The following is a 23234-nucleotide window of genomic DNA, read 5'->3' as shown; positions in this document are numbered from 1 at the left end:
AAGCCAGTTTTTTGTTTTGTTTTGTTTTGTTTTTTGCAGACCTCAAGAGTCATGATGAACTAGCAGATCATAAAGTTTATACCCTGGGTCTTGACCATTTTTAGAAAAATAAAACATTAAATGAAAATATCAGAGGGCATTGCAGATAGTAGGTCTAAGTATTTTTTCATGAAACTTGTTTGTACATGTGTGTGTTATACACAGACTATACATATGCAGTACCTGTAAACTGTATTGCCACATAATGTCTATATTTTCCTAGAGGTCATAGTCACCAAAGTTGGGAAGTCACCCAACTTTGGGAACTTTGGGAAGTCACCCAAACTCACAGTCACCAAAATTGCTCTATTCTACTATGTGACCTCAAAAGTGATTTGAAAGAAGGAACATCTGAGCTGGGCCCAAACCCTATTGCAATTTTATTGAGGCCAAAGAGAACTCCACACTCCTGCCAAATCAAGGTAGTGTCAGCCTCAATAATTTCCAAGATAAAAATAAAAATCTGTGATACGATCAGAATGTGAAAATTCTTATTTGGGAAGCAAATGTCATAACCAATGCAAGGGCTATCTCAATATTCATTCATTATGCAGTATTTTGAACTGCAGTTGAAATGAATAAGAAGGAAAGGCAAACAATGAAGAGTTCAATTTCTCAATTTAGAAAAAGACAAAAAAAAGAAAAGGGATCACACAGGCACGGTGGCTCAAGCCTGTAATATCAGCACTTTGGCGGATCACTTGAGGTCAAGGAGTTCGAGAAAAGGGAGCACCTAGAAGTTCAGGGCGGGGTAATACTTAAGTAAATTATGACACCATCGTCTGTCATCTTGGGCCCATTCACTAACCCAAAGTTTTCAAAAGGGCTTTCTTAACCCTCACCTAGAATAGGCTTCCCCAGCCTTAATCCTTAGGGTGGCAGAATAGCAGGGACCCCGAACATTCTTAAAAGATGTAGCTCGGGATGGGAAGTTCTTTTAATGACAAAGCAAATGAAGTTTCATTATGTCGAGGAACTTTGAGGAAGTCACAGAATCCACGATTTAAAAATATATTTCCTATTATACACCCATACACACACACACACCTACTTTCTAGAATAAAAACCAAAGCCATATGGGTCTGCTGTTGACTTTTCACATGTTGTAGAGTTATATCAAGTTATGTCAAGATGTTCAGTCACCTTGAAGAGGCTTTTATCAGAAAGGGGGAAACCTCTCTGATAAAGGTTAAGAGGTAACCTTAAGCTGTTACCCCTCTGAAGGTAAAATCAAGGTGCGTTCAGATGTTGGCTTGTTGTAAATTTCCTTTTATATTAATAACATACTAAATGTGGATTCGTTTTAATCTTGGAAGCTCTTCCCGGTGAAAATCTCATTTACAAGAAAACTGGACTGACATGTTTCACTTTCTGTTTCATTTCTATACGTAGCTTTATTCCTAGGACACCAACACTAGCTACCCCAATTGAAAGCTTCCACCGATTTCACTGAAGGTCAGGAAAGTCCAACGCCCGGCAAACTGGATTTGCTGCCTTGGGCAGAGGTGGGCGGGACCCCGCCTCCGGGCCTGGCGCAACGTTGAGCAGCTGGCGCGCGCCGCGCAGCCCCAGTCCTGCGCAGCTTCCCGAGGCTCCGCACCAGCCGCGCTTCTCTCCGCCTGCAGGTAGGGAGCGTTGTTCCTCCGCAGGTGCCCACGGCCCAGCATCTCTGGCTAGCTCGCTGGGCACCTTGGACGGAGGGTCTCTACACCCTTTCTTTGGGATGGAGAGAGAAGAAGGGAAAGGGAACGCCATGGTCTAGGGGGCAGTAGAGCCAATTACCTGTTGGGGTTAATAAGAACAGGCAATGCATCTGGCCTTCCTCCAGACGCGATTCAGTTTTGCTCTAAAAATATTTTATACCTCTAAAAATAAATAAGATAGGTAGTATAGGATACGTAGTCATTCTTATGCGACTGTGTGTTCAGAATATAGCTCTGATGCTAGGCTGGAGGTCTGGACACGGGTCCCAGCTCACCGTCAGCTGCTTGCTAGTAACATGACTTGTGTAAGTTATCCCAGCTGCAGCATCTAAGTAAGTCTCTTCCTGCGCTAAGCAGGTCCAGGACCCCTGAACGGAATTTATTTGCTCTGTCCATTCTGAGAACCCAAAGGAGTCCCAAAAGAGGAATGGAGGAGCCTAAGAATAAAAATAGTATAATAAAACATTTCTTAGACACATTGACCTTGGCCTATGTCAAAGTTCAGTCTGGGTTTGTCTTATAACACAAGGAGTAAAAGTACCATTGTTCTACCTCTTTTTTTAATATTTGAAAAAAATTTACTGTGGATGCTTTTCTATGAATTAAATAACCTTCTAAAAAATGTTTTTATTGCTGCATTCGATTAGGTTGGGTAACTAAATGAAATTAATTCCTCACTGTTGGGTATAAAGGTTATTTACAGTGGTTCTGTCTTAGCCATTCACTGACCATCATTGCATATATGTCTCTGGAATATTGCTGATCGTTTCCTTCAAGTAAACTTAGAAGTGTAACTACTTAGTCAAAGAGCCTGAATATTTTAAAGGCCTTTTGAAGAAAACTGAAAATGCTTTCCAGAAAGGATGTATCAGTTGACAATGATGGTCGTCAACAGTATTTAAGGAGAACTATGATACTCTGAAGAAAAACTTAGCCTTTCTCAGTAAAAGCAGGTAGGCAGAGGCCACACGACAGCAGTTAGAGTGTGGTCTTCAAGGAAGTCACAGAAATACTGTGGGGAATTGAAACTCCGTGTGGAAAATGTACAAGAGTGTCTCAGTGTGACTGAGAAGGAGGTTGGGCATCGGGTTTCATCGAGTTTAATAAAGTTTGGTCACTTAGTAGAGGTTTAATAAATCAACTGTCTTAATCTTTGATCCTACTTAAGAATTTTTTTTTTTTTTTTTTGTAAAGATAGGGCTCTTGTTATGTTGCCCAGGCTGTTCTCGAACTCCTAGCCTCAGGCGATCCTCCCTCCTCAGGCTCCAGAAGTCCTGGGATTACTGGCGGGAGCCACCAGGCAGGCCTCTTGCTCCTACTTTTGAGAGAAGAAGTTTAACTGGTTTTTTTTGTCTTTTTTTTTTTGAGATAGAGTCTCACTCTGTTGCCCATGCTGGTGTGCAGTGGTGCAATCTCAGCTCACTGCAACCTCTGCCTCCCGGGTTCAAGTGATTCTCCCGTCTCAGCCTCCCAAGTAGCTGGGATTACAGGCACCTGCCACCACGCCCGGCTAATTTTTCTATTTTTAGTAGAAATGGGGTTTCACCATATTGGCCAGGCTGATCTCGAACTCCTGACCTCAGGTGATCCGCCTGCCTCGGCCTCCCAAAGTGCTGGGATTACAGGCGTGAGCCACTGCTCCTGGCTGCTTAACTTTTTCTCTATCTCTTCCTCCTACCCATCCTACCCTTGGAAGATAGAGAAGTAGTATTAGTTCCATAGTGTTATACTGGGCTTCCCCCAGGGACAAACCCACTTCCCCAACCTGAATGAGCCATCGCTTCTTCCCCAGTTTACATTTCATTGCTCTTTAAATGTCTCCATTCGGATATGGAAATTCACATATGGTCATAATTCTTACCTGAAGATGTCAGTCTTCTTCTCTTAGACCAACTGCCCTGATATGAGGTTTAGAGGTTAAAGAACATGTGTGTATTTACATGATCTTTGTATTCTGCCTTTTCGTCCCTCACTAATGACAGCTGCACCCCAAGGAAATGGAGCTGTGGAGGAGAGGGTTTGATGAGAAATTAAGTAAATATTGGATCTAATCCATCACCCTCCAGGAAACCTTTATTACTCCTAAAAATTTCAACCAAATTAAAGGACAAGAACTCCACCAGAGTAGGCCATAAACATTGGCAAAATTAGTTGTAATCCATGACTAGATTTAATGTCCCTTTGTTTTATTCCCATATGGTTATAATGCTTTGCTTGGAATTAGGGGTATTTTAAGTTTTCTTCTGCCTAGTAAGTGAATTTGTGTTTACAATACAATAATTATAAAATATCACATTAATATTTTATAACTGTACAGTTAACTCTGGCCCAAAGAAAAGATAGTCCGATAGATGCTGCAGCCCCATTTTAGCAAACTTTGTGACCTCACAGGCCTGAATGCCATCGCTATTCCACATCTACAGGATAGACGGAAAGGAGAGAAATAAAAAATATGTACCTAACCCTGACAAGAGGATGATGACTCATGTTATCTCACTTAACCTTTTTATCTTTTAACATGAAGGGCTCATATAGGTTGATAAGAAACCAGTGACATAAACAGACCAAAAAATGATCAGTTCTTTCAAATTAGCAAAAAAAAATAATATTTTTTAAACAATGGGTGAAAATACAGTGTAACAGTATCAATTATCAACATGTGTCGAGAACCAGAAAAATGTTCTTTTTCTTTGATCAGCAACACTATTTGAGGAAATCTATCCTCAGGGCCTAGCCTGGGGCCTGGCACACAGTAGGCACTCAACGAATATTTGCTGAACACACAAATACTTATGATATTTTAAAAATTGGCAACAATCTGATACCTAACAATAGAGGAATTAAATATTATGGAACTGTTAAATAAGATGCTTACGAATACCATGCAGTAAGATGGGCAATATTTATGTCATAAGCTTTAATGAAACCAATGGGTATTAAATGTATGATAAGGTTATAAATTACTTTTTAAAAGATTACAGAGAAAAAGATTGAAAGATACACACCGAAATGTTTTCTTCTCACAGTGGTGACAAGGTTTGTCAGCATTGGCACTGTTGACATTTTAGGCTGTATGTCTTTGCTGTGGGAGGCTGGTGTGTGCACTGCAGGGTGTTTGGCAGCACTCTTGGCCTCTGCCCCTAGATAGCAATAGCAGTCCTCCCTCAACCAGCCCAATTTTGACAACCAAAAATGTTTCCAGGCATCACCAGATGCTCCCTGGGTGAGAGTGATGAAACAGTAGGGGATTTTCCCCTTCTTTTCTTATTTTGTGTAATTTCATTACATTACTTTAATAATAAAGAAAAAAACATAAAAAATAAACGAATGTTATTATTCTACCTCAGTTTGGATGTTTGGACTCCATTTTGGGGTTCTTTCCATTATATCACTTGGTCTGCTAAACATTCTACGGTTTGGCAAGGTGAAGTGATTCATGAAATTTTGTTTTTATTTTTTTCCTGATACTAAAAGTAAAACATTCATTCACTTGAAAATTTGGACACAGAACACACAAAAAAATCCATAATCTCATCTCTCTTTTTCTGTCTTTTCCTTCCTTTTTTCCCTTTAAAAACAATAAAGAGTGAAAACCTACCTGTTCTCCCTCTAATTTAATTCCTAAATATAATCACTGTCAATATCTTGGACATTTCCTGTGTCTAAACACACACACACACTTTTTTTTTTCAGCAAAAGTGAATTTCTGCTACATGTAGTGTTCTGCAACTTACTTCCTATGTGTTTACAAAATCAGTACATTTACATATGCTGAATTCAGTCCTTAATGGTATTATATTTTGTGAATATAGCAAAATGTATTTAACCACTGAGACAATCTAGGATATTCTCAGTTTGCTGTTATGAGCAATGCTCTTCCTTTACATATACGGACATATATATATATATATATATATATATATATATATACACACACATATATATACACATATATATACACACACATATATATATATATATGTCTGTGTGTTTTTGTTTTAGTAGGATAGGTTTCTAGGAGAGGGTGAAAGGTCGTATGACATCCGCATTTACGATTGTAATAGGAAGTATCAAAGTGCCCCCTAAAAAAAAAAATTCCTCCCATTAGTGGGTAAGAAAGCCTATTTGTTCATATCTTCACAAACACTAAATATTAAAAATATTTACAATTGTGGTCAAGCTAATAAGTGAAAATGGTATTTCATATCTTATATTTTTTATTGTGAGATTGAACATCTTTCCTATGTTTACATGTCACCTGTATTTCTTATTCTCTGAACTATATGTTATGACCTTTCACTTATTTTCCTCATGGGTTATGTGTAGTTTGTATAGTTGTCTTATTGATTGTTAGGAGCTATTTATATATTAGGAACATTAATCTCCTGTCATATATATGTGGCATTGATTAGTTGATCATTTGTGAGTTCATGTCTGTATACAAAGATTGGAGAGGCACTAAGAGGGAAAACTTACCTCTTTCTTATCAAAGTTTGTAAATATATGTATAACAGAAGAGGGAGAAAATATTAATAAATGCACAGATTGGCTGAAATAGAGTATAAGTCTTTTACTCCCCTACTTCAACATAAACTGCAAAAGGAGAGTGACTTTTCTTTCATGCTGACTTCCGTATTCCTCATGCTTAAAATAGTGCCTAGCATAGAGGAGGCGCTCAATCAGTGTTTGCTAAATGAAATAATTAGTAACATTTCAAGCAGGATGACTAAATGAAGAATAGAATCTAGGCAGATACTCTGGAAGAGTGGCTGTGAGTCATTCATATCTTAGTATGAATTAGTCAAATCCAACTCTCTCCCCTTCCCACTCCCCACTGTTAGTAGAAGAATCTGTTTATTGAGAGAATAGATTTATAATTTAGAATAAATGAGAGGGGCAGAAGAGGAGATTTTGAAGGATGGCACCTGAAGGAGGACTAGCATGGCTGAGATAGTGAAGTGGAAGTCTTGAATAGCTAAAGGGTAAGATGAAAGTATTTAGCTGTAGGGGGAAAAAGCATTGACAGGTTGGAAAAGTAAAAGTCAGACTCTCCTTGCTTTGAAATTTTGTACAGGGCAGGTTCTACTAGGTATGTTACAATGCAGAAAAAACATGAAATAATTGAGAGGAATTTGGTGCCATATTATCTTCTTGGCTTCTTTTTATTTTATTTTATTTTTTATTATTATACTTTAGGTTTTATGGTACATGTGCGCAACGTGCAGGTAAGTTACATATGTATACATGTGTCATGCTGGTGCGCTGCACCCACTAACTCGTCATCTAGCATTAGGTATATCTCCCAATGCTATCCCTCCCCCCTCCCCCCACCCCCCAACAGTCCCCGAAGTGTGATGTTCCCCTTCCTGTGTCCATGTGTTCTCATTGTTCAATTCCCACCTATGAGTGAGAATATGCGGTGTTTGGTTTTTTGTTCTTGCGATAGTTTACTGAGAATGATGATTTCCAATTTCATCCATGTCCCTACAAAGGACATGAACTCATCATTTTTTATGGCTGCATAGTATTCCATGGTGTATATGTGCCACATTTTCTTAATCCAGTCTATCATTGTTGGACATTTGGGTTGGTTCCAAGTCTTTGCTATTGTGAATAATGCGGCAATAAACATACGTGTGCATGTGTCTTTATAGCAGCATGATTTATAGTCCTTTGGGTATATACCCAGTAATGGGATGGCTGGGTCAAATGGAATTTCTAGTTCTAGATCCCTGAGGAATCGCCACACTGACTTCCACAATGGTTGAACTAGTTTACAGTCCCACCAACAGTGTTAAAGTGTTCCTATTTCTCCGCATCCTCTCCAGCACCTGTTGTTTCCTGACTTTTTAATGATTGCCATTCTAACTGGTGTGAGATGATATCTCATTGTGGTTTTGATTTGCATTTCTCTGATGGCCAGTGATGGTGAGCATTTTTTCATGTGTTTTTTGGCTGCTTTTGAGTGGGCAGATTTTTTTCAGGGGCTGTAACTATAATAAATTTGAAACTTCTCATCTTTTAGTAACTTTTTTCACTTAAGTTTATGTGGCTGTGGGCGATGGAATGAAGATATTGAACTTCCAATTCCCTGTTGGGTTTCCACAATTACAAGTCAATTACGACTGGTTATTAGAAGACTATTTCAATTAGAACCACCAAGTCCCATATTGTCATATTGTATGTTTAATTATTAAGTGAAGCAGTCTTCTTTTTGTGTTTTCCATAATTAGGGCATTCCAGAAAGATGAGGATATTTGCTGTCCTTATATTCACGACCTACTGGCATTTGCTGAACGGTAAGACACCAAATCTCCTTCCATTAGGTTCTATATTTTAAATATTTTAACCATGAGTTTAAAACTAAAATGATAATTTAAAATGCATGCAATTTTCTTATAGAGAGAACATTCTATTCTTTCTTCTACTTTACACAATGACAAAGTCTTCCTTCTACTTTACACAATGATAAAGTTACCTGTGATATTTTGTAAAAATATAGAGAATATAGACAAATTGAAAGACACAAAATAATCTTTTACCCATTTCCCAGGGTTAACTACTGAAAATATCTGGGGAAATGGCCTGTATGTATACATTTATTTGTTTGCTTTCAACAAGGCCAAGATTTTTGATCTTTCAACCTTGGTTGCTCTGTGACATGCCTTTCCTGATGAGGATACTCTAAGGAAGAATTGTAGGATACATGGAAAATGTCAGGGTAACACAGTACTGGCATCACCCTGCAGTCTTTCCTGAACTCCATACCAATGTACTTCTTGCCAGAAAACTGATCAAAAGTTTAGGGAAGTAAAAAGAGATGACTGTTAGAATCTACCATTCCCTCTATGTAGGAAGCAAATAGGTGTCCTGTCAAAGGACATTCTGGGGATGTCTACATGAAACCAAGTCTCCCTGGTTGTAAGGACTCCATCTCCATATAATATTTATACAGTAATATATGTTTATAAATTGTGGGGGCAACTCGTTTAGCTAATTTTATTATTCTGCTATTGGGACACTGGGTCTCAGCATGAGATATAGTGTCCCAAAACATATTTCAAGCCCATTGGATAAAACATGTATTTAGCAAGTTCTTAAATATAATGATAACATAACCGATAAAGTGATTTATAAACACTGTGCCAATTTTGTAAATGTTTCGAGGAATTTTCCCTTTTCTGAAGATTGTCCTTCTTTCTTTTTAGCATTTACTGTCATGGTTCCCAAGGACCTATATGTGGTAGAGTATGGCAGCAATATGACAATTGAATGCAAATTCCCAGTAGAAAAACAATTAGACCTGGCTGCACTAATTGTCTATTGGGAAATGGAGGATAAGAACATTATTCAATTTGTGCATGGAGAGGAAGACCTGAAGGTTCAGCATAGTAGCTACAGACAGAGGGCCCGGCTGTTGAAGGACCAGCTCTCCCTGGGAAATGCTGCACTTCAGATCACAGATGTGAAATTGCAGGATGCAGGGGTTTACCGCTGCATGATCAGCTATGGTGGTGCTGACTACAAGCGAATTACTGTGAAAGTCAATGGTAAGAATTATTATAGAGGAGAGGCCTGATCTTTATTGAAAACATATTCCAAGTGTTGAAGACTTTTCATTCTTGTAAGTCCATACTTATCTTCAAACAGAACAGCATAGTCTGTTCATTCATTCATTCAATTCATGAATTCATTCACATAATTATCCAATTAGCATTTCTTGAGCACCTATTTGATAGTCACTGGAAATCCAGAGACAAACAACACAGAGCCATGTTCTACAGTATGTACAGTTTTCCAAAAATAATTCCTAGTCTTTACTTTTTTATTACAAATGGAATACATATACTTGCAAATAATTCAGATACTATGGAAGAGATCAAATGAATTGCAAAAGTGTCCCTCCTCCCTTCACCACTATTTCCCATGGCATGCAAAGAGAGTAACCATTATTTGTGTGTCCCTCCAGAAATTTTTTTATTCAACTGCTATTTTTTTATCTTATTAGGTCTGTCAGTTTTCCTTTTTTGAGCCTCTCTATATCAAATGCAAATAAATATATTCAGAACAAACCCCACTGTAAGGTTCACATTCAAAAAGACTTGAAGTCACCCTATGAAGACAAAAAATAATCATATTAAGTGTAAAAGAACCTATTCTTCCAGTACAGTATAAGCTATACTCACTGGGCATATATTCATCTTGAAAATCTATACTGATGTTGTCTTGGAGAATTGAAGAGGAACTAAGAGTGTCAATTCCTCGGTATTGACCCACAGTTATGTTATCAGGTCACTTGAGTTCAAAGTTCTGTGTTGGCACTAGCTAAGTAAAGGAAAACACCTCTGCTTTCATTGTTGAGTTTCATAGAATTGAGAGCTGAAAGGATCCCAGGCAGGAGCAGCTAATCCAAACTCCCACAAAGAACAAAAATCCCCCAAAGGATCTTCTGTTCATGTATTTCCTGCAATGGCATCCCTGTCGTATCCCACAATGGCATCCCTGCCATTTGGACTCCCCTTCCATATCCTGTTGAAATTACTCCCTAATAGTAAGCTGAAATCTGCCCCTCTAGTTGTAGTTTTGGGATTATTTCATTTACATGAAGACCTTTTAATATTTGACTAGAATTAAATCATCTCCCCTTGGTCTTTCCATTCCTGGGCTACCTACCATCAATCTGAGGGCTAACAATACAAGTAGAAAAAGTTTACATTTGTCACTGATCACTGATCAATTATTAATCAATGATCACTGATAACTATAAACTCAAAAACAAAATAATGTGGGATTAAGAGAAATGTATCAGTTTTATGTTGTATTTCTGGTCCCTGATTCTGGCTCAGGTAATGCCACTATTGTCAAGAAGATATCACTTGTAAAGTAGATTTAATTTTCATTATATTTTACCATATGCTTCTCCATTCACAACATCTCTTGAGATGTTGTGGTTTATACTTTCAGTTTTTCTCCAGTCTATCAGCAAATATCAGGCATCTACTGTGTTCCAAGATATTAAAGAAATCATTATGACTTAGCCTCATCAACAGCATTGCTAGATCTGGGATGGAAAGGAAGAGTATAATCCTGGCAGTCAGGAAGAAGGCAGCATAAAGTATAAGTTTCTGCTTCCAAAGAAGGTCTCTCATCAGCCTGTAGGGAGTGTGTAGGGAAGGGACAGCTGTCCTTGTAGTAGGGAAGGGTTTTATTCCGGTCATCTGGGCTCCATAATATCCCTTGTGTATCTGCAGTCTCCTTTGCCATGGATCAACACAATAGGAAATCTTCCGGCACTGATGGTTTTTCCAAGGGGGAGTTCTTCACGGAGCAAAGCAAATGACCAACCAGGTTTGAGGACCTGATTTGTTTGACAATTCCATCTTGTATTGTAAATTACTTAATTTGCATTCTAGTCCCAATCCATCTTGTCATTTGCATACAGTGGTTTTGGGATTGAGTTCAGCTATACCAAAAGTCTGAACCTTCTGCACTTAGAACAAGGCAACCACCAAGCTTCACTTGCACTGAGGCCATGTCTCCAATGGAAATGAGGTAGCTGGCTTGCAGGAGCTTTCCAACTCAGGGAAGTAGAACTCCTAAGTCACCTCCATATGCAAATGATTTCACAGTAATGCTGTTGAACTTCACTTCCCATCACAGCAAATGTGTGGTAACATAGCTTCCCCACAGGAGTTTACTCACCATGGGATTTTAAAGGTGAAACATTTCAAAACTGAAATTTGAAAGAATTTAGTTTTGGATTCACTCAATTATCACTGTCACTTTGGGTGTTATTGCACCTTTCATGTTTGTGAGTTTAAATGCCAGACTCTCAGGCCTCTAACTTTCAATTAAAAGTGTTTTTCTTTAATCGCTGAACCTAACAGCAGGGAAAACGAAATGTTCATTCAGACTTTCAGGACCTTCAATGAGATTAGGCAGCTGAAAGATCAAAGTGTTGCATAGTTGTCCCAATAAAGCTATTTGGATCATATGGACCGGATCAACTGCTGTCATTCCCCACCAACCCCATCTCTCCCCAAAATTCCCAGCCCTGTTTAAGTGTTCTCTGTAGCATTTATCTCTATCTAGTATATTGTGTAGCATATCATATCACACTTTTCTATTTTGTTTATTGTCTCTCTCCTCCTAGAATATAAACTCCACAAGCACAAAGATTTGGGCCTGTTTTATAATATTGTTGTATCCCCAGGGCTTGATGTACAGCAGAGTGGTGGTACGACAAGAGCACACAAAAAAATATTTGTTGAGTCAATGAATGAATGATTTCCTCAAATAGGATCAGCCTCAAATTTTGGAAACATGAACAGATTTGGATATGTGAAAATTCATTTCCAAGACTGTTCATCAGGAACTGTTAGCACCTTCTAAAGGGTACACTGAAGCAGCAGTAGTAAAAGGAGGAAGAGGAGCAGCTCTGCTACTACTACTATCGAGTACTACTACAATTAGCACTTGCTTATTCTGTGTGTTAGGCTCTGTACTGAACACGCTGCCTAAATTAGTTCATTTCCTCCTGGAAATGACTCTAGGGGGTAGGTGCTTCATCGTGTAAGATGAGTATTTTTCACATTTTACTGTGTCTGAAATCTGAGTGTGTCTTTCAATGATGGAATCTTTAATTCCATGATAAGTGGTATTATTCCCATTTTAAGGATGAGGAAACTGAGGTCCAAAGAAATTAAGTAATTTGCCCAAATTCACCCAGCCTAGTAAATGATAAAGCTAATTCTAAATCCAAGCAGATTAGCTCTGAAGTCTGGGCCCTTAATAACCACTTTTTATTGCCTATATTTGTACCTCTGGTGTATGTATCAAGTTATATGTTAACTTCAAAACTATCATGACCTTTTCTTGGTTTTGATTGTCCAACATTAGTATAGTGTTCTAGATCTAGTAAACCAGGGGTCTGCAAAAAATTTTGATTACTCACCTCATCTGTAAAACATTTTAAACTTGTGTGTTTGTGCATGCACATTTGTATGTAATTATAAAAAATTACTTTCTGTTAATATATAGGTTGTACTATAAGAAATGGCCATTTTTGAAGAGCAAAAAAAGGTTGAATATTACCAGTTACATCTGGTTCAACCTAATAGACATTTGTACAAAAATAGACATTTTAAGAGGTTGAAATAAAAATTTAATAAATAATATTTTCAATTTTTACTAATTGTGATGCTTCACTATCATTAGCTAATATGTCAAGGCATAATATACCTTAGGGTGAAATTTATCATTAACAAAGGTGGATGGTGTCAATAATCTTGAGGTTTGTGTTTTTTTATATAACACTGTGAGGCCTAATTAAGTACTTACTGTTTACCACCACCTCATACAGTGGCCGATAAAAAGTGTCACTTCTGCTGTTTCCTCTGGGTTGTGCTTGAATTATTAGTATTATCTTCAATCCTCAGTTTCTTTGTGGGAAACTTTTTAATTAGTTGTTTAATTTTGTAAGATGGTTAGTTTAGTCAAAATTAGATAAGAGAATTTGAAAATCCATAACTACCCCAAAGCAACCCACGCATAAGAACTATTATTTTTGTGTTTTGAAATCATAATTTTATTGATTTCCAGTGTTTCCACTGGTAGTGGTTTCATTGATATAAGAGTACCAAAATATCACTCATTATTTATTTCAGTTTCATTTGATCCTAGCTGTTTTGTATTAACTCTCTGGGAAGAAATTACCTCACAAATCTATTGCTGTCCTTGGTAAAGGAATGGAGAGTTAAGGCTCTAGATCATTAGTGGTTACACTATAGTATTAGGAGTAAAAAAAAGATTATACCAACAAAATAAGAACATGTTAATGTACTTGTAATGAATAAACATGAATAAAGCTCTTATGCTATACAGATGCACTAAACAATCTACTAGAATTGTCAGCAAACTACATATCTTAATCATAAAAGGGTCCCAAACCAATGATCTAAAATTGAATCAAACTTTCTTCCTTGAGCATAATTACTTAAATGATTTATTAAAATAGCCAGCATTTAAAAGCTTAAAACATAAGTATCATAATGTGGCATCCTAGATAGCATCCCAGAACAGAAAAAGGATATTAGGGAAAAACTGGAGGAATGGAATAAATTATGCAGTTTAGTTATTAATAATGTACTAATGTCCTTAGTTATGACGATTGTACCATGGTAATGTAAGATACTAACAATAGGGGAAACTGGGTAAGGAGTATACAGTAACTCTATACTATCTTTGCAACTTTTTTGTAAATGTAAAACTTCTAAAATAAAGAACAAATTTAAACATTAAAAAGTATCACCAGGAACATGTATCGCTGTTTACCGATGAAATACTATGTATTTTCATATCTAATTTCTGATCATTGACTTCAAATCAGAAAAGTGAATGACACATCAAAATCAGGTTTTCTGTTTACTAAATAAAGTCTAAGAAAAGAAAACATACCAGCTGGAGAGATTCATGTTTATAAAGACAGATTTATAACAACAAAAATAAAATATCCAAGAATAAATTTAAGAAGAAATGGGGCCCTATGTAAAAAGTATAGCACTTTACTGAGAAACATATGAAAACCTGAATAAATGGAGAGGGATATTTTGTATTTGAATAGAAAGACTGCTGGTTTAAAGATAATTCTCCTTAAATTATTTTTTTGTAGAAATTTAAGGGGTACAAGAGCAGTTTTGTCACATGGATGTATTACCTAGTGGTGAAGTCTGGGGTTTTAGTGTAAATTAATCTTTACATTTTGTTTGAGCCCAATAAATGTACTAACATGATTTTTATAGCAAGATAGTCATTCCTATTAACCCAAACTTGTCCCAACTTTGAACTGAATTGAGGCAGAGCTAGCAGGTGTTCCCCACGGCTGAGGCATCTGAACATTAAGCGTATCCCTCTGAGAACCAGCCTGCATTGATACTCTTTCTAATGTGGACAGCATCAAGCTATATACATAGTTCTGTGCTCAGCAAAAGCCCTGACTTCTTTTTGTTTATGTCCTAGCCCCATACAACAAGATCAACCAAAGAATTTTGGTTGTGGATCCAGTCACCTCTGAACATGAACTAACATGTCAGGCTGAGGGCTACCCCAAGGCCGAAGTCATCTGGACAAGCAGTGACCATCAAGTACTGAGTGGTAAGACCACCACCACCAATTCCAAGAGAGAGGAGAAGCTTTTCAATGTGACCAGCACACTGAGAATCAACACAACAACTAATGAGATTTTCTACTGCACTTTTAGGAGATTAGATCCTGAGGAAAACCATACAGCTGAATTGGTCATCCCAGGTAATATTCTGAATGTGTCCATTAAAATATGTCTAACACTGTCCCCTAGCACCTAGCATGATGTCTGCCTATCATAGTCATTCAGTGATTGTTGAATAAATGAATGAATGAATAACACTATATTTACAAAGTGTATCCTAATTCCTCACCTCCATTCATCCAAACCATATTGTTACTTAATAAACATTCAGCAGATATTTATGGAATACACCTTTTGTTCTATGCATTGTAGTACTCATTGGATACACATAGAATAATAAGACTCAGTTCACACTCTTCAGGAAACAGATAAAAAACAAAGAAACAAACAAAAAACAGGCAATCCAACACCATGTGGGAAATGCTTTCATAGCCGGGAAACCTGGGGGAATACCTGAGAGGAATACTCAACTCAGGCCATGTTTCAGGAATCCAAATCCTGGCACATCAGAGCTGCTTCCCTCTTTCCAGGGTGGCAGGAAATAAATGGAACGTATTCTTCTATCTTATGCCAAACATGAGGGACCCTTTCTCCCCCGTGCCTCTCCCAAGGTAGTCTACAATATTTCAACTCTAGCAGTCTGCTTAGTACACAGAACATGAGGCTGTGTGTCCCTGGGCAAATTACTAGACTTCTGTGTGCTTCACTTTCCCTGTAGGATTATAATCTACTGAGCAAGGTTATTGTAGGGGTCAAATTAGCAACAGTGTATGAAAATGATTTGAGACCATTGCCTGCACAAATTCAACTATTTTTTTTTATCTCACTACTCTACAGAAGTAGGTAGGGTGGGAGACAGTCTGATGAGAGGCTCAGAATGTGAAAGAAAGTGAGGTGAGTGAGCATGATATTTAATATAAACACAAAGATATTCTGAGAAGAGCTTCTCACTGCCCCCTCCTCCAATACATGTTGATAGGAAAATGCCACGTACTTCAGCGAAAACAACTGAAAAATTAGATAGAAAAGTCAATCAATAGGAAAAGATAATCCAGGATGGTGTTGTGAACAGAAAGAGGGGGAAAAAAGTTTAGAAAATGATGGGGATGCTCTTATTGGGGTATGAGTCCTCAGGTATTGAACTGGCTTTCAGTAAAAGCTAGATTAGTGGGTTCCTGCCATTTAAAAGGTGCTTTATGACAACTTACTTGTTGGGTGGCCTACCTAACTGCGCTGAGTCTGTTTCCTCATCTGTAAATTGGGGATTTTTTTTAAATACCTGGCATGCCTAACTCATAAAGTTGTTCTGAAACTGAAATAAAACATATATGAACAGGCATTGTAAACTGTAAGTTACGGAAAAAGCTGGCTGTTGTTGTGTCTTTAAAGTTTCACCTGGGTAGTCAAAGATGGATCATGGGTCTCAGTGGAGAGCTGAGCCAGGCAGGAGCTGACTAAAGGTGAGAGGTGGGAGTTAGCAGCCTCTGAACATCTGTGTGCCATGGGACCCCCTTTCTGAACATCTGTGTGCCATGGGACCCCCTTTCCTCCTGCATGGTACCCCAGACAAGGAGCCTAGTAAGAAATACTAATGGCTTGTTGTCCAGAGATGTTCAAACTGCAGAGAAAGATAAGACAACAAGCATTGGCCTCCAATCATGATGACAGATAGGAGGAGGTGGGAGCTCCTTAGCAGTGCTGGTTGGCCTTCCATGTTCTACTGTGGGCCATCTCTGCCATGTACTGTAGGCTACTAGCTTCTATATTAAAGAATGCAAGAGGGGCCAGGAGTGGAGGCTCATGCCTGTAATCTCAGCACTTTGGGAAGCCGAGGTGGGCAGATCACTTGAGGTCAGGAGTTTGTGACCAGCCTGGCCAACATGGTGAAACTCTGCCTCTACTAAAAATATAAAAATTAGCTGGGTGTGGTGGCGTGCACCTGTAATCCCAGCTACTCAGAAGACTGAGGCACAAGAATTGCTTGAACCTGGGAGACGGAAGTTGCAGTGAGCCAAGATTGCGCCACTGCACTCCACCCTGGGCAACAGAAAAAGACTCTGCCTCAAAAAAATAAAAAAGCAAGAGGAAGTGAAATAATCAAGGCCGCCATTTAATAGTGAGTAGCCACTCCATGTGGTACTGTGCTAAGCACATTATAAATATTAGCCTCACAAGAAATGTATTAGCATTTGTATTTTGTACACTGGTTAAGTATCTTGCCCAAGACCTCAAAACTGGTTAAGGGCAGCAGAATTTAGCCCCAGCACCACCTTTTCAAAGCCTGGGCTTCTCACACTTCTCCATGCTGTTCCCATTTTAACAGAGGTATCTTGCCATTCCAGCCACTCAAACTTTGGCATTTAAGAAAATTATCCTAAAGCTAAACTAAACTTCAAGGATGACTATTCTCCTGACCCCTTCCCATCAAAATTTTATCTTTAGTCAGTTTGTTTTTGTTTTGTTTTGTTTTTCAGAACTACCTCTGGCACATCCTCCAAATGAAAGGACTCACCTGGTAATTCTGGGAGCCATCTTATTATTCCTTGGTGTAGCACTGACATTCATCTTCTGTTTAAGAAAAGGTAGTATTTCCTTAATTGCAGTGGTCTCCACTGGGGATGAGGAAGGGGTGAGAATTGGATCATGGCTGCAAGGAAACCCGACTTAACCTCTGCAAGGTGGTGCAAAGGCATTCCACTGTTCAACAGCAATTATATTGAAGCTGAGTGGGATCACTGGGTGAAGATGAAGCGTAAGGGGTGAGGGGCAGGAGAATGGGTATGGATGGAGGTAGAAGACGCAGTGTCATACAGTTTTTTTCTATCATGAAAATAACCACAGACTTACAGAAGAGAAAGAGCTAAAATGCCTGTCATTTTCAGTTGCATTTTAGTCTTGCATTAGTTGCAACCAGCTGGTTTCCGGGCACCCTAAGTAATAAAAATAGTTCCTCTGTAGAACTGTAGTATTTTTACCATAGAGTATTTTGCAAAATTTTGGTAGAGGATGTTATATAATTTGCATGTGTTCATTTCTCCATTTACCTGTGGGAACAATTAAAATCCAGGAAAATGAGTATATTCAAATAATTTCCTCCCATTTAAGATGATTCAGAATAAATAATTCCCCCAATACTTAGAGAAGTATACCAAGAGATCCAGTGATGGTATAGAGTTGTCTGATGTTAAATAGGGAAGTAGAATATGGAAGGGGATTCCAATAGTCGTTGAAAAATTCCCCATAACCCCTTACATGGGGGAAAGTGGTGTTAACTGAGAGAGTAGAGATAAGCTGTTTCCAAAAATTATATTCTTAACAGGACTGAGATAGCCAGAATATAAGGATCAAGTTTCAATGACAGTAAGATCCTGAGATGGAGTTGATTTGCACAAACAAATAATTGTTGCCAGCTTGCGTTTTGAATATTTCTCTGGAAAAAAAAGATTAGTTGGCAGTAGAAATGGATAGAAATCAATAGATATTAAGATACCTCAGAATTTGGTTCATCTCTGGGAAAAGATGAAAAATAAAAGTGTACACTCCTCAAGAAAATCTAGGATCAAAAGCATATGCCCTACACTATTGAATTAATTAACCTCATAAGTTGGGACCTGTGGAATAAGGATGTCCACCAGACTTCCTAGGGATTACAAATGTTTCATAGAACTTGAAATTTAAACTTGAGCCACTGTATGGGATGTAGAGCTGTGCTATATGGAAATAAAAATGATTTCTTTTTCTCAAGGGAGAATGATGGATGTGAAAAAATGTGGCATCCAAGATACAAACTCAAAGAAGCAAAGTGGTAAGAATATCAGAAGGAATTGGGAAGTAAAAGGCAAAGGAAACAAAAAGCTAAAGCAATAACAAACAGAAATCCATCAGTCATAATCTCCTCTCCTTTTAAAGAATGCTGGTTCCCCTTTGCCTCACAACTAATACAAGAACTCCTCCACCGTCTGAGAAGGTTTAGGAGCAGGAAAGGGGAAGGAGTCAGCTTCTCTTTGCTAATCTTCTGTTGCCCTGCACCCTAGCAGCTCCTTGCAGCAGGGGACAGGATGACTTAGGTGGATGGATAATTAATTGATTCTAAAATATTGTGTGTCAGTATTGTAATACTATGTTAATCGCACCATGCACGGTATCTCATTTAATCCCCCACCCCTTGCCATTACCAAAGAGAGAGAGAGAGAGAAATACTAGAATTATCCTCATTTTACAGTAGAGAAAACAGAGGGTCAAGAAGATAATGTACAGTGCCCAAGAACACACAGCTGATCACAAAAATCAAGCTTGGGGGCCATTAGCCTAACCACAGACCCTTACTCTTAACCCATCTGCTTCAATCCATTTTGCTACAAATGTTTACGTTTATAAGCAGGGCAGAAAAGCCTCATCCAGTTTATTGAACTAAGAAGAAAGTTATATTAAGGTTTCTAATTTTTTTAATGTAGTTAGAAACCAAACTTAACAATGAGCCCAAGTTTAAAGCAGTCTAATTAACTTGGACAAGCTCAGGCAAGTTTCATTCTGTGGCCCATAGCATCCTCTGTGTTGTAAAGCTAAGTAGCAAATGTTGTTTGGGTCATCCTGGGGGACAAGCCAACATAATTTGCTCAGCATTGAGGGGTTTTTCAGGATATCATGTAAGGATAATTGGGTACAAATATAACCTGCTGCTTTCTCTCATTTCAAATTTATCATTTATCATATCAGCAACTATGAGTTATGTTTTTTATTAGATTTCTTGTTACTTTTTCCCCAGACCGCTCCCCATGAAATTAATATACTATTATCACTCTCCAGATACACATTTGGAGGAGACGTAATCCAGCATTGGAACTTCTGATCTTCAAGCAGGGATTCTCAACCTGTGGTTTGGGGGTTCATCAGGGCTGAGCATGACGAGAGGAATGAATGGGCCCGTGGGATGCAGGCAATGTAGGACTTAAAAGGCCCAAGCACTGAAAATGGAACCTGGCGAAAGCAGAGGAGGAGAATGAAGAAAGATGGAGTCAAACAGGGAGCCTGGAGGGAGACCTTGATACTTTCAAATGCCTGAGGGGCTCATCGACGCATGTGACAGGGAGAAAGGATACTTCTGAACAAGGAGCCTCCAAGCAAATCATCCATTGCTCATCCTAGGAAAACGGGTTGAGAATCCCTAATTTGAGGGTCAGTTCCTGCAGAAGTGCCCTTTGCCTCCACTCAATGCCTCAATTTGTTTTCTGCGTGACTGAGCGTCCCAGTGTTGGAACGGGACAGTATTTATGTATGAGTTTTTCCTATTTATTTTGAGTCTGTGAGGTCTTCTTGTCATGTGAGTGTGGTTGTGAGTGATTTCTTTTGAAGATATATTGTAGTAGATGTTACAATTTTGTCGCCAAACTAAACTTGCTGCTTAATGATTTGCTCACATCTAGTAAAACATGGAGTATTTGTAAGGTGCTTGGTCTCCTCTATAACTACAAGTACACATTGGAAGCATAAAGATCAAACCGTTGGTTGCATAGGATGTCACCTTTATTTAATCCATTAATACTCTGGTTGTCCTAATCTTATTCTCAGACCTCAAGTGTCTGTGCAGTATCTGTTCCATTTAAATATCAGCTTTACAATTATGTGGTACCCTATACACATAATCTCATTTCATCGCTGTAAGCACCCTGTTGTGATAACCACTATTATTTTACCCATTGTACAACTGAGGAAGCAAACAGATTAAGTAAGTTGCCCAAACCAGTAAATAGCAGACCTCAGACTGCCACCCACTGTCCTTTTATAATACAATTTACAGCTATATTTTACTTTAAGCAATTCATTTATTCAAAAACCATTTATTAAGTGCCCTTGCAATATCAATCACTGTGCCAGGCATTGAATCTACAGATGTGAGCAAGACAAAGTACCTGTCCTCAAGGGGCTCATAGTATAATGAGGAGATTAACAAGAAAATGTATTATTACAATTTAGTCCAGTGTCATAGCATAAGGATGATGTGAGGAGAAAACCCAAGCAGTGTTGCCAAGAGGAGGAAATAGGCCAGTGTGGTCTGGGACAGTTGGATATACTTAAACATCTTAATAATCAAAGTAATTTTCATTTACAAAGAGAGGTCAGTACTTAAAATAACCCTGAAAAATAACACTGGAATTCCTTTTCTAGCATTATATTTATTCCTGATTTGCCTTTGCCATATAATGTAATGCTTGTTTATATAGTGTCTGGTATTGTTTAACAGTTCTGTCTTTTCTATTTAAATGCCATTAAATTTTAAATTTATACCTTTCCATGATTCAAAATTCAAAAGATCCCATGGGAGATGGTTGGAAAATCTCCACTTCATCCTCCAAGCCATTCAAGTTTCCTTTCCAGAAGCAACTGCTACTGCCTTTTATTTATATGTTCTTCTAAAGAAAGTCTACATTTGGAAATGTATGTTAAAAGCATGTATTTTTAAAATTTTTTTCCTAAATAGTAACACATTATATGTCTGCTGTGTACTTTGCTATTTTTATTTATTTTAGTGTTTCTTATATAGCAGATGGAATGAATTTGAAGTTCCCAGGGCTCAGGACCCATGCCTTCTTTGTTTCTAAGTTATCTTTCCCATAGCTTTTCATTATCTTTCATATGATTCAGTACATGTTAAATATGTGCTACATATACATTTAGACAACCAGCATTTGTAAAGTATTTGCTCTAGGACAGAGTTTGGATTTGTTTATGTTTGCTCAAAAGGAGACCCATGGGCTCTCCAGGGTGCACTGAGTCAATCTAGTCCTAAAAAGCAATCTTATGATTAACTCTGTATGACAGAATCATATCTGGAACTTTTGCTTTCTGCTTTCTGTCAATATAAACTTCACTTTGATGCTGTACTTGCAAGATCACATTTTCTTTCTGGAAATTCCAGCAGTGTACCTTGACTGCTAGCTACCCTGTGCCAGAAAAGCCTCATTCGTTGTGCTTGAACCCTTGAATGCCACCAGCTGTCATCACTACACAGCCCTCCTAAGAGGCTTCCTGGAGGTTTTGAGATTCAGATGCCCTGGGAGATCCCAGAGTTTCCTTTCCCTCTTGGCCATATTCTGGTGTCAATGACAAGGAATACCTTGGCTTTGCCACATGTCAAGGCTGAAGAAACAGTGTCTCCAACAGAGCTCCTTGTGTTATCTGTTTGTACATGTGCATTTGTACAGTAATTTGTGTGACAGTGTTCTTTGTGTGAATTACAGGCAAGAATTGTGGCTGAGCAAGGCACATAGTCTACTCAGTCTATTCCTAAGTCCTAACTCCTCCTTGTGGTGTTGGATTTGTAAGGCACTTTATCCCTTTTGTCTCATGTTTCATCATAAATGGCATAGGCAGAGATGATACCTAATTCTGCATTTGATTGTCACTTTTTGTACCTGCATTAATTTAATAAAATATTCTTATTTATTTTGTTACTTGGCACACCAGCATGTCCATTTTCTTGTTTATTTTGTGTTTCATAAAACGTTCAGTTTAACATCCCAGTGGAGAAAGTTACTTGGAATATTTGCAGCCTTCTTCCTAGTTGTTTTTTCATTGCTTATACAGCATGTTTTTATATAGCATGCTTTTGAATCCTGCACAGTGAAAAAAGTATCAAAAGAATTTATTTTAAAAAAGAATGTATTGAAAATTTTCATTCTCTCTCATTCAGCAGCTTCCTTTAGGACCATACCAAGAAGAGTCAAAATCCTGTCATCTACATTGATGATCTAAGGGAGAGTGGGTGGGAGAGAAGGAGTGGAACTCAACAGAACTATATGGAAAAAAAGGGACTTACCTCTAAGAAAGTACTTTTCCCAGATCTGTAAATGGGTATGCAATCCAGTGCATAGGAAGCTAGATGTATTGCAATCTTCAAGTTTTGAAAATAAAGTGAGGAACCTAGAACTAAGCCAAGTTGAGGATTAAGGGCTAGCAATGGTTAGGACCATAGATCTGTGGTTTTAAACAAGCATGACAAAACTTATCATTCAATTAAGTATAGACCTTTTAATGTGTCATCCAGTGAGATTTTAGTCATGAAATTCCATTTTAAAAGTCTTTATCACTTGTTTGAATCAGATACTCTTAAAGGATTATAATGGCTATTTCTAAGAATATGTGTTTGACTCTAGATGCTTTTGTTTGTTTGTTTTTGAGCCAGAGTTTTGCTCTTGTCACCCAGGCTGGCGTGCAATGGCACTATCTCAGCTCACTGTAACCTCTGCCTCCAGGTTCAACTGATTCTC

At 38.1% G+C, this 23234-nt stretch overlaps 2 protein-coding genes across 13 annotated transcripts in view; one reads left to right on the top strand and one right to left on the bottom strand.

Moving 5' to 3' along the window:
* The window catches only part of PLGRKT (plasminogen receptor with a C-terminal lysine), a 280885-nt gene that overhangs the window by 95489 nt on the left and 162162 nt on the right, over positions 1-23234 (bottom strand). The window lies entirely within an intron of this gene.
* Positions 1435-22418, top strand: CD274 (CD274 molecule). 9 transcript variants are annotated; one of them, XM_054500842.2, is made up of 7 exons: positions 1435-1664; positions 7976-8041; positions 8951-9292; positions 14760-15047; positions 17442-17549; positions 18713-18772; positions 19774-22418. In XM_054500842.2, the coding sequence occupies exons 2-7, from the start codon at positions 7990-7992 to the stop codon at positions 19794-19796; spliced, it is 873 nt and encodes a 290-aa protein (XP_054356817.1). In that variant the 5' UTR covers positions 1435-1664; positions 7976-7989; the 3' UTR covers positions 19797-22418. The 9 variants fall into 9 exon arrangements, 8 of the variants coding, with proteins under 8 accessions (XP_054356817.1, XP_054356814.1, XP_054356816.1 ...); XM_054500841.2 differs by lacking the exon at positions 19774-22418 and adding an exon at positions 6939-6967 and having other exon boundaries at positions 1519-1664; positions 18713-19725; XM_054500843.2 differs by having other exon boundaries at positions 1520-1664; positions 19733-19817.

Source organism: Pongo pygmaeus, chromosome 13 (genome assembly GCF_028885625.2).
Source record: "Pongo pygmaeus isolate AG05252 chromosome 13, NHGRI_mPonPyg2-v2.0_pri, whole genome shotgun sequence".
Taxonomy (NCBI): domain Eukaryota; kingdom Metazoa; phylum Chordata; class Mammalia; order Primates; family Hominidae; genus Pongo; species Pongo pygmaeus.
Note: the sequence above shows the minus strand (reverse complement) of the source record. Positions and strands in the feature narration are given on the sequence as shown.

What these genes read in the sequence shown, in the direction of transcription:
- CD274 (XM_054500839.2), top strand. Translation starts at nt 7,990, where the DNA reads ATGAGGATATTTGCTGTCCTTATATTCACGACCTACTGGCATTTGCTG. An exon ending in AGCTGAATTGGTCATCCCAG is followed by an intron (nt 15,048 to 17,441) that starts GTAATATTCTGA and finishes TTTGTTTTTCAG; the next exon opens with AACTACCTCTGGCACATCCT. An exon ending in CATCTTCTGTTTAAGAAAAG is followed by an intron (nt 17,550 to 18,712) that starts GTAGTATTTCCT and finishes CTTTTTCTCAAG; the next exon opens with GGAGAATGATGGATGTGAAA.